Below are 11,864 nucleotides of genomic sequence, written 5' to 3'. Positions count from 1 at the left end.
ATTCCGAAAAGTTATGCCAAATACGGCTAAGGTAATCTATGCCTGGGATAAGAAAATCCTTATTTTTTTGAAAAATTCAAAGTTTTGTAAACAGGAAATTTATAAAAATGACCACATTATTGATATTCATGTCAACACCGAAGTGTTGACTACTGGACTGGTGATAACCTCGGGGACGAAACGTCCACCAGCAGTGGCATCGACCCACTGATGTAAATAGTTATCAAAGTTACCAGGATTATTATTAAGTACGCCAGACGCGCGTTTCGTCTACATAAGACTCATCAGTGACGCTCATATCAAAATATTTATAAAGCCAAACAAGTACAAAGTTGAAGAGCATTGAGGATCCATAATTCCGAAAAGTTATACCAAATACGGCTAAGGTAATATATGCCTGGGATAAGAAAATCCTTAGTTTTTTTGAAAAATTCAAAGTTTTGTAAACAGGAAATTTATAAAAATGACCACATTATTGATATTCAATTAAGTGTGTTAAAATTGACATATTTTTTAAATGTAATATTTTAGAAAGATTTCTCTTTTATTTTGATTGATTTTACATCTAAAGAAAATATGGAAATCATCGTCTAAGATATTACATATTTTTACATTTTCTTTCATTCATGGTATTGTTGTATATCGTCCAGTTTCTTTAAGTGACATGATCGCTTATTCTAAATTTGGTTAACATGATTCTTGTTTCTTTATCATAGATATAAGGAGATGTGGTATGAGTGCCAAAGAGACAAATCTGCATCCAACCTACAATTAGTAAAGAGTAAACCAATATAGGCCAAATTATGGCCTTCAACTCGGAGCCTTGGCTCACACCAAACAGCAAGCTTTAAATGGCCCAGAATTAGTAGGGAAAAACCATTCAAACAGGAATACCATCGGTCAAATCTATATATAAAAGGGAAACACTTGTGAACCAAATGAAGAAACTACAACCACTGAACAACAGGTTTAAATGCATTTTGTTACTGGAGCATTGGGAGTGTATATGTTAAAGGTGTGTCTCGTGTCAATTTCTAATTTTTAACCTTATTGTACATGGTACTTTGTTCAATATATTTACAAGTTCAATCAGTTACTACAACAGATATTTCATTGGTCTAGACTTAATTTTGTTATCGTATTTTTGCCCTTGAGTCATTGATACTTTGAGACATGATAAAAATTTTCAAGTCTCCCTGAAAAATGGAAATATAAGTTGATGAACAGTGGTTAAATGATAATGTATCATAGTGTTTTGTATTTTTCTGTCTTAATTTGTTCATATTCTATGACAGTGTTTCAAGTTTTTAACAATTAACAAACACTTAGATTCCATGGTACTAAAAAATATATTATGGTAGCTGGAGGATTTGCTAGCCATGAAAAGGGGTTCAACCAACCATGTCCTGTACAAGTCAGAAATATTACATTTTTTTTTATCAAAATACCTAGTTTCTATGTACCTTGACATTTGTTTTTGTATCAGTTCAGAGTATTTGTTGTTCCATCGTTTTCCTTTTATAATTTATACTTTATTGAAAAGCACTTTACGCCCATGTTGGCCAATGGCTTAAAACATTATACATAATATACAATTTACATATAAACAATGAACATAAACATTACATACACTTTGAACTATAATTCTTGTCTTTCTTCAAATCAATATATATTTAAATATATAACAGATTCAAATGATATCAAGGATTCCCTGCCCTCAAGCTTAGTAACTTTTTGAAAAAGGAGCCTAATTTGTTAGTGTCCTGTTTTGTTTTAGGATTGAGGATATGTTTTAATTTATCTATATCATTTAAGTTATTATATTTATTTTCATTTACATTTTTTTTCTGAATTGTTCATTTATTTTACATTTAGAAAAGAAATGAAACTCATCATCTATTACATCACAATGTCTATATAGTCTTAAATCTCTGGAAATTTTCCTGTACCTACCAGTTTCTATTAATAAACAGTGGGCACTTATTTGAAATTTACAAATTAATTGTCTATGTTCAAAGTTTTGAGAAAGTAGGTATGGTTCAAAGTTAAAGCTTTTTTTATTTTTGTTAAAAAAGTTGGAGTTTACTTTTCTCTTGTAGATTTAATATTTTATCATTATATAAATTTTCTAAATTGTGTTTGTATATTAGCCTATTATTTTTATCCTTATTTTGGCTAACAATTCCTCAATCATTTTGAATTCTGACATGATTAACATAGGAGTACCAAGAATAAATACCTGAATTAATTTAAAAAACAAGAATGTGTCCCCAGTACACGGATGCCCCATCCGCACTATCATTTTCTATGTTCAGTGGACCATGAAAATGGGGTTAAATCTCTAATTTGGAATTAAAATTAGAAAGATCATATCATACAGAACATATATACTAAGTTTCAAGTTGATTAGACTTCAACTTCATCAAAAACTACCTCGACCAAAAACTTTAACCTGAAGCGGGACAGACGGACGGACGGACGGACGAACGAACAGACGGACGGACGGACGCACAGACCAGAAAACATAATGCCCCTAAATGGGGCATATAAAGAGTAGGAACTGAAAGTGTAATCAATAAAGATATTTGTCGATCGCATCTTGCTACGAGCGAGGTTTGAAGTTAGATGTTTAATGTTTTGGGGTTATCTGTTTAGAATTGCCGTATATCTGACAATATCAAGTTGGATGCAAGAAATGTAAAAATTGGACGAAAAAATATGAAAAAAGAAGGAAAATGTACCTAGCAGTCTTTCATAGCGATTTTGTTATTTCACCTGTTGACTTTTAACACTTGAATTATAAGACAAAATGAAAAGATAAATCGAATCATTGTTTCTACATGAATATCTGCAGGTACATGTACACTTGCAGTTACGTATATATAATAGTTTAGTTCAAAAAGTTTTTCGTCAATCTTTATCATAGACTGAACAGTAGGTTATTCATTACTTTGACCTTACCCATGATAAGATTGACAGGTGTGATATATACCCTCTCTTGAAAACCTGTTTAAAATGTAGTTGTATTTTTTACAGTCGGTATCAAATAGAATCAATGAGCTATTTCCAACATATGAAAATCTGAGATTTAGAGATGATTTAATACATGAATTAGTTATCCATAAATAACAACTTTCCCCCCGAAATTATAGTTTATGGACTGCATGAGTAAATTAAAATCATAGAAGTAGCACATGTAAACATGATAATAGGACTTAAAGCATACTCATTACTATGATTATATCAAGTTTAGACGTTACAACTAATATTTTGAAATTTACTAAAAACATACATAAACTGTGTACGATAATTATGATCAGCATTACAGAAATGCCAAATCGAAAATATGATACTAAACAACTCATTAAAGATACTAGTTTTTTTTAAATTTTGTACGCTGTACGCGCGTTCCTGTCTAGACTTATCAGTGGCGCTACAATTGAAACAGTTATAAGACTAAATCAAATACGAGATTGTAAAGCTGTAATAACTGGAATTCCGAAACGCGCGTCTGGCGTATATACAAAATTTAATCCTGGTATCTATGATGAGTTTATTTACAACCAATGGGTCGATGCCACTGCTGGTGGAGTTTAAATCCCCGATGGTATCACCAGCACAGTAGTCAGCACTTCTGTGCTGACATAAGTTATCATTGATATGGTCATATTTATGAATTAACTGTTTAAAAAAACGTTTGAATTTTGAAATACTAAGGCTTTTCTACCTCAGGAATAGATTATCTGTATTTGGCAAAACTTTTAGGAATTTTGGTCTAAAATTTTGGTCCTCAGTGCTTTTTAACTTTGTACTTTATTTGGCCTTTTTAACCTTTTTGGATTCGAGCGTCACTGATGAGTCTTTTGTAGACGAAACGCGCGTCTGGCGTAAATACAAAATTAAATCCTGGTTTCTATGATGAGTTTAATATTACGAACAGTCACGTCAGATACGGCTGATGCAATCTATACCTGGGGAAGAAAATTCTTGGTTTTGAATAATTATCATTTTATATACAGATAGATTACATAAGAATATTTAATTAATAATACATGGCCACAAAAAAAGCTGATTACAAGCCTGGTGACACCATCTATCACGAAATGCTAAACATTGATAATATTTCAGTTAATACAAGACTTAGTAGCCAAAACCATCTTGTTTGTCTACTCATAATTTCTACCGATTCGGTATATTTCACGTTTTCACCCCTGAACTCTGCGCCCATCAGCAGGATAATGACGACAAAGCGTCAAAACAAAAGAGAAAATTAGACAAGACAAACAACAACAAATGTGTTATCACAGATTGAAAATTACGTCATAACCTTTGCGTACTATACAAGGATATACAATTTCTTATCTGACTAAAATCATATATATGAGAGGGAGAGACCCATTTTAGGAACGAACAATGTGTGGTTAGTATTACATTACAATTATGGTAACTGGTTTTGATTTTGATTTTATCTTTACTTCATTTTAGATTTATGTTCACAATTAAAAATGTAAAAAAAAAAAGTTGGCGTAGTTCACTGGTTTGTTTTGATTCAAGTTAAGTAAGCTCGATTATAACTATAGATTTGAATCTATCTTAGTTATTATTTAAAATTTTGTCAACAAGGTAAAATTATGACTTTTTACAAACAAATTTAGAAAGTAATTTTTAAAAGGAGATTAAAAGGAGAAGCATTGAACAAGGAAACATTTAAAAATGATAAAGTCGAATATAAACAGACGAAACTTTGTCAATAATAAATATATAACATAAAGCAAAGCTTCATTCTAACAGTTTTTCACAGAAAACGAAAAGTTTAGCGGTACAAACTTCAACTGAATTATGAACAAACTCATATGCGATTAGATGGTATTTGTTTTTGTTCCACTTAGGAGATTTTATCGACAAGTTGCATTAGTTAAAGTCACTGTCACGACAAAATGTTAATAATCATATATAACTATCATTTCAAACTGTAACAAATTTTTTAAGAACGAAGTTACTGTTTTAACAGGGAAGAATTATGTTTTAATCATTAGCCGCGCGTTGCGTAAATCGTGTCTTCCGAGTATACATATCTATTCAAAGTTTAACTAACCAAAGAAAAACTAAAATAATGATACTTCATTTGTTGAATGACAATTGATTAGTTTATACAAAACTAATCACGAAGTATTGGTTCACAGTTTTGCAAATTCTGTCCAGAACATATGGGACGCTGAATCGTTGAATTAACACACACTAACATAAACGTTCAGAACACAAGACATTTCTCTCAGTAACAGAAGATAGTTCAAACTTCGTATTTTTTTTTAATGTTTAAAAAAAAAATGATATATATCAAATATGAATGATTACTAATCATGCTAATACATGATTTTAAAATACTGTTTATTCAAATAGGTAAAAAGATGAGCTTTGTTTTCAACTTCTTAGTAATCATATTTGTTAGCGTAAAGGCGAAGCATAATCCATGTATATTTGTACCGAATGTGTCCACTGACTGCATTGAGTATTTGACATTCAATGACATGAAACCTGGTTGCCTGAATACTGTACAGCTATATGAGTTTACTGGTCTAAACTCAACCGTAAATGGTCACTATTTTATAAGCGTCAGGCCTACTGACTGGGATTCTGAGGTAAGTTATTAAATACTTTTCTTATTTATTCATGAAACAATGCTTTTTCAACCTGCTTTCTTATGTTACTAAGTAACACGTAATCATAATATCTTAAAAGTTATCAAAATTATTTTGATGTTTTAATGTTGATTTAGACATAAAAATAAGAAGATGTGGATTGATTGTCATTAAGACAAATTTCCATCAGAGACCAAATGACGTTGTAGATAGCAACTATAGATCACAGAACAGCCTTCAACAAAAGCTTCTCCTTTTGCCTCATAGCGACATATAAAAGATCTCGATTAGACATATGTAAATCAATTCAAACGGGTAAACTAACCGCCTGATTTATGTTATTCCAAAAATATGTCAATGTTACTGATAATTGAATTTGATTGAACTTGTATTGCCTATGAAGATTTCCTTGATAATGAGTTGCTGCTCACAAGGAAGCTTTTAAACAAAGATTTCCTAGTGGTGAAGTTGAAATCGCCCCTTCCTTAATTTTGCAGATACCATCAGGGGGTGGTTAACCATTATGAAATATCCGTTTCACAAATGACAATGGATATGTCCCAATTGTCGTTATTTTCCCAGAATTAATTGATTTAGACTTATCACCGGGTTTGTGCTAACATGATCTATACGATGGATGACAGATTAGGAGCAGTATTCATTTACCTTTTCGGAGCACCTGAGATCACCCCAAGTGTGTGGTGAGGTTCATGTTGCCCAATCTTTGGTTTTCTATGTTGTGTTTTGTGTAATTTTTAGTCATGGCGTTGTCCGTTTTGTTTCGACTTATAAGTTTGAATGTTCCATTTGGCTCCTTCGTCCTTTTTTTTTAATATGATCGGTAAAATGGGATAAACATATATAATTATATATCCTCGATGTGTTATACCACAAGAAAAACCTTAAAAATTATCATTTTTTTTTGTAAGGAGTCTTAGAAAGATGCACCATTAATGTTCTCTTCCATGTATTGTAAATTAATTGTAACTATACATTCCAGGAGTCGATACAGATATGGATAAAAAGAAATGACGGGCACTGCACAGACAACTGCTGTAGTGAGTTATAATAAAGCCATTCTTTTTTTCTTTCTTTTGACCTTAAAGAACATATCTTAGATTATTTAAACTCTGAAACACGAAATTAAACGGCTTTGACGGCATTATTAAACTTATACTTTAATATATCGGAATACCTTGATAGTAAACCAAGTTGTGTTTAAAATTATGCATGTTTTTCTACAACAATTAAGTTTGGATTTGCTTTGCCGGTGACGCATGCATCATAGAAGACGCTTTCAATGTCAAGCTGGTGTGTTGATTTCCATGAAAATATCAAAAGTATGTTGGAATATCAAACCGACAATAATATGTGTGTATTCGTTGTAACTGACCATCAGCTAGCTTTCATAAAAAACTGTGAGTACTCTTAGGTCGATTCTTTCTAAATGTTTGTAGTTTTTTGTGCGTTCGTCATCTGTCGTTCTTCCCTTGAAAGTATTCCCGTCCTCTATGATGATCATGCCTGTGAATCAACACGGCCACCAAGAATATCAATAGTACAAAGGTGTAAAAGGAAAGTTTTATCAGGGATCTTTTAGAAAACCGGTAAATATAGAGAAAATATGACAAAAGCAAAAGGTTTCTTTTTTTCCTTGAGTCCATTGTAGAAAATTTGTCAAACGATCCTCTTTAGGAGTTAACTTATACTCTTTTCATTTTGCCCCATCATCTAGTGATACATAGGGAAAAATTTTAAAAAGCAAGACAAGATCAAATCTTTCAAAACCTCAACCTCGACTCCTTAGAAACTTTATAGCCGTTAAATGACGATTTTTACGATTGTTTTACTGTTCACTTATTATCATTAAACTATAATGTCTGTTGCAAAAGTCCAATGTTAATATTTTCAGCACTGCTAGATTTCCAGCAAAATAGAAATTGTCGGCAGACTTCTTCTATGCATTATTGTCCTTGAATGATGATGGAGTACTGTTTTATACATTTTTTTTTATGAAACCACAGTCGAAAAATCAAAGTTGTTAAAAAGCCCAAAATTTTCATTTTAGACAAGATCTAACGAAAAATTAGCTTGGCCGAATTTTTCTGTTGACTCTTTATAGGATTTTTTCTCTCTAGGAATAACGACTTTAAGATGGAATTTAGACACTGTAAATAGTAAATACAGAATCTACAAATTAATAAAAAATAAGACATATTTGTAAGCTTACTTCGTATAGAATTTATTGATCGTGAAACAGGTTTTTTACGAAAATACTTTGCATAAACTATATGAGATAGTAACACAACATTCAGCAGCAATACTACATCAACAAAACAGGCTCTAAAGACCTTCTAGTTGACAATAAAATCAACTAATATAATGGTGTTAAGTGAAGGCAATCGAACGATATTGTAGCAAAATTGAAGTGATCGCGCTTGATGACTCTAAGTCATTTCTAAGAATCGCAATTAGATCGATATTACTACAATGACGTAGAGTACGTCACCCTTCAATATGTTTGTAGGCCTTCTTTGAATCTTAAGGGAATAGTTCTTTAAAAAGGATATAGTGGAACCTCGTATACATTTGGCAATATAATGTTTTTGAATATTGATTTATATCCACTTGTGACAACTGAGATATTTGTCTTTGATATATATCCCAAATGCAGATTCACTTAAAGTTCTTCCGCGGCAAGGATATCTTATTCCAAGTTTAAACAATGCATTTTAATTTATGAAGTTTGCATATGAATTTAGCATCGTGAAAGGTTTAATCAGTTCAAATAACAACTCATTTATCATACAGTGTGTTCAGAGCACACAATCTGGTCGTTCAGTGGCGCACATCAAAAATTATAATTATGAATTAATCAGTGAATGCATAATTGTATTGTTGTGATTCACGATTCGACAATTTGCTCTTTAACCAAAATTTGGGAATTATTGTGTCATTGATTAATTTAAAAAATATGAAAATGTTGCAATGTCTCAAATGTTAAAGCATGTCCAAATGAAATGAGTTGTTGTCGTTGTTTGGCTGTTTTTCAGATTTGTTTTTCGTTTATTGTTTTGCATAATTTGTTCTTATGTTGTACCGTTACACAACTGTCCAAGGCTAGGGGAGGGTTTTTGTCAACAAGCTAGATAAACACCGCCAGATTCTGTATGTTCCTATCCAATGTATGGAGCCTGTAATTCAGGGGTTGTAATTTGTTGTAGTGTAAAAATATTTGGTTTTCATTCATTATTTTGTAAATAAGTAATGCTGTTTGTTTTTCTAGTTTGAATTGTTTGACACTTCTGATTTCCGATAGCTGACTCTTCGGTATGGGTTTTACTTATTGTTGGAGACCGTACGATGGTCTATAGTTGATAATGTCCGTGTCAATATGTCTCTCGTGGAGAGTTGTCTCATTAGCAATCATAGTACATCTTCCTTTTTATATTCAATCTCATGAGTCTAAAACAAACCTTCTTCTTACAGTAATCGATAAACATACCTCTACAAACAAAGTAATCGTTAAGCAACTTGTCAGAGTAGTAAGTATACTGCTGATGAATTTGATAAAGGAATAAAGATTACTTGTATATTAATATCTTCAATTGAATATGAACATATTTCCATACTTCTACTACTAGTAACCAAATAAGATTGACCGTAATTACTCATTGTTTAAGACTTACTTACTTCATAACAATTTGGACAAACACGTAAATTAAATTATTCATTATACCTGTAAAATTACAGCAACAACAATCTGACTGGTTGGATCTTGTGACCTTCATCTAACTTTATAATTGAATTTGGCACTTCAAACTCTTTAAATATCAAGTTTAAACAAAACGTCACCACCTTCACTGACCTAAGACTGGCCAAAATAAATATTTCCGCATTCTTGGCATTATGTCATGGAAAGCAAAACTATCATTATCAAAACACAGGTATTCATTTTGTAGATGAAGATACACAACAGAAACGTGGATGGGGATTTGGGTTCCATTATAGTAAGTAGTTGATGATCATATTGATTTAGCTAGCACCTGATGTTGTGGCCTTTACATGCCTTGTGAAGAACAACATGTATGTGATGCAACCAAATAATAATTTCACAAGACAAATTGTAAGTGGCGACTTTTAAACTTATGTAAAGTTATTATTTCCCCAAAAAAATTTGAGAAGATGTGTACAGTTTTGGGGTTAAGTGTTAATCACTGTTTATTAAATCCGTATTTTGATAGATTGATGTCACTTTCAGATGAGTTAATGATATCCTGTTACACAATGTGCTAGTATTTACTAGTTCTCAAACTAGGAGAACTGCTTCATATCATAATCTTTCCCCTGATATTTGAACATATGGACGCTTTCAAACTTAAATATATCATCAGGTCCCCGATGGCCAAAATTTCATTTCTTGCATACAATAACATACCGATAACCTCATCGTTTGGAGTTAAAATATCTTAATTGTTTGGTTGTCCTGCTAACTATGTAAAATGTATTAAAAAAGTAAAATCACAAAAATACAAATAAAAATAAGTATTGAGCGACTGAATTCGAAATAACTGCAGTTTTTAATTTATCACTATCACGATTGATACGACCTGTTTGCTTGTATCAATTAATTTATTTTCAATAGCTATTCAGACAATTCTGTTAATTTGGATATGTACGTGAAGTAAATGACAACTACTGAACAGTCAGATCATTTTTGCTTAGTTCAAACCTGATAATTCAAGCCTGGAGTTGTTTATAACTGACTATACATTAGGAGTTTTTATCATTGTTGGATGTCGTAATGTAAAAAATAGTTGTTGCACCATGTCCCTGTGGGCTTGGGAAAATTGTCAAGCATTTTCTTATTTTAGACATTAATTTAACAATCTGTCGATAAATTGAAACAAACAAATAGGGTGTTACATGTACTGGTACTGAATCGTCAAATACCATATTCGCTCAAGAACACACTGATTATCTTGTAGATTGTGCACCTGATCCATGCAATGGACACGGAACATGCGGTATTAACACGGATGACAGTTATTATTGTACTTGTCAACCGGGATATACAGGCCATTCATGCGGACAAGGCGAGTAAAACAACTTTTTATCGATGTTTAGCAGTTCTAGAAAACTAAGTTTGCCTGGCAATGTATTCCTGTGTCTCATATAGATTTACGAAGCTATGAACAGATAAGCACACATCAAGATATCTAAAGTAGGTTAATGTGACTGGTTACAGTAGAAATATATGTGATGTATAGGCTGTGCTATATTATTCAACTTGATAGATGATTGATAGTTTGCGACCAGATAATGTTGCCTAAATGAACAGAACGCATCGATTTCATGTTTGAAGACTATTTGCATCGCACACAAAAAATCGCAATATAGAGATTTATGAAATGATTTATCTGAATTATAATCTTCAATAATTCTCTATTGTTAATGTTTTGAGACGAACCGAGTGGTATAAAGAAGGCAACTCATACTGAAGTCATGAACTTTTCGATTATTATTTATTTGTGTCAACTAATCTATGTGCCCTGGATAATTTATTTCCGAAAACTTTTATTGAATATGTTTTTTTTCTTTTCAGATGTTAATCGTAAGTGATGTTGAGATTTATTTAATCTCGAGACTTATTTCAAATTTAAAAACATAGAAAGCTACAGCTCGGCGGTTGAACAGCAAACAGTTAAACAGATCACAAATCAAAAGTCTCAAAAACACAAAAAAGAAAACCAAAGATCGAAGAACTTAAAACAACTAAAACACGTTGGATTTCTTAGATGCTACGATAGGATATGCACATATTGCTCTAAATGTGCCATCCGTCATTTACTAATTTAAATACAAATAAGGCGATAAGTCAGTTTGGATGATGCCATATTCAAGGAAAAGATGAATGAATTGTGGTAACGACAATTGGAACATATCTGTTTTCATCTGTTAAACAGATATTTCATAACGGTCGAACCACTTGAGAAACCAGGTGTAACCCACTATTTTCTCCGGATAATACCAAATGCGTTTACCACGTCAAAAATAGGTCAGTTCTTTTACATTTGTTCCGTTGGTTGAGAAAGTCTAAAGATTGTTTTTGTCAGATTTTATTGACATTTTTAATATACCTGCGTGTTTGATGTTTTGGTATTTTTTTTCCAATTTAGATAAAGCGAAAAAAAAGTGCACAGCTGACATTCCAAAATCAAGTGT

General features: G+C 31.8%; 1 protein-coding gene across 1 annotated transcript; it reads left to right on the top strand.

Annotated features, from left to right (window-relative positions):
* The first annotated feature begins 4,377 nt into the window (after window positions 1–4,377).
* On the top strand, window positions 4,378–10,743 carry LOC139504412 (E-selectin-like). Its single transcript, XM_071294494.1, has 5 exons — window positions 4,378–4,420; window positions 5,401–5,639; window positions 6,640–6,697; window positions 9,602–9,649; window positions 10,628–10,743. The coding sequence occupies exons 1-5, from the start codon at window positions 4,414–4,416 to the stop codon at window positions 10,741–10,743; spliced, it is 468 nt and encodes a 155-aa protein (XP_071150595.1). The 5' UTR covers window positions 4,378–4,413.
* Window positions 10,744–11,864: the final 1,121 nt, after the last annotated feature.

This window comes from Mytilus edulis, chromosome 14, assembly GCF_963676685.1.
Source record: "Mytilus edulis chromosome 14, xbMytEdul2.2, whole genome shotgun sequence".
NCBI lineage: Eukaryota > Metazoa > Mollusca > Bivalvia > Mytilida > Mytilidae > Mytilus > Mytilus edulis.
The sequence above is the reverse complement of the archived record's forward strand: the minus strand, read 5'-3'. Positions and strand labels throughout refer to the sequence as shown.

Excerpts from the sequence above, each read along its gene's own strand:
- LOC139504412 (XM_071294494.1), top strand. Across the intron at positions 5,640-6,639 it reads CTACTGACTGGGATTCTGAG|GAGTCGATACAGATATGGAT; the intron begins GTAAGTTATTAA and ends TATACATTCCAG. Across the intron at positions 9,650-10,627 it reads GGGATTTGGGTTCCATTATA|ATTGTGCACCTGATCCATGC; the intron begins GTAAGTAGTTGA and ends ATTATCTTGTAG.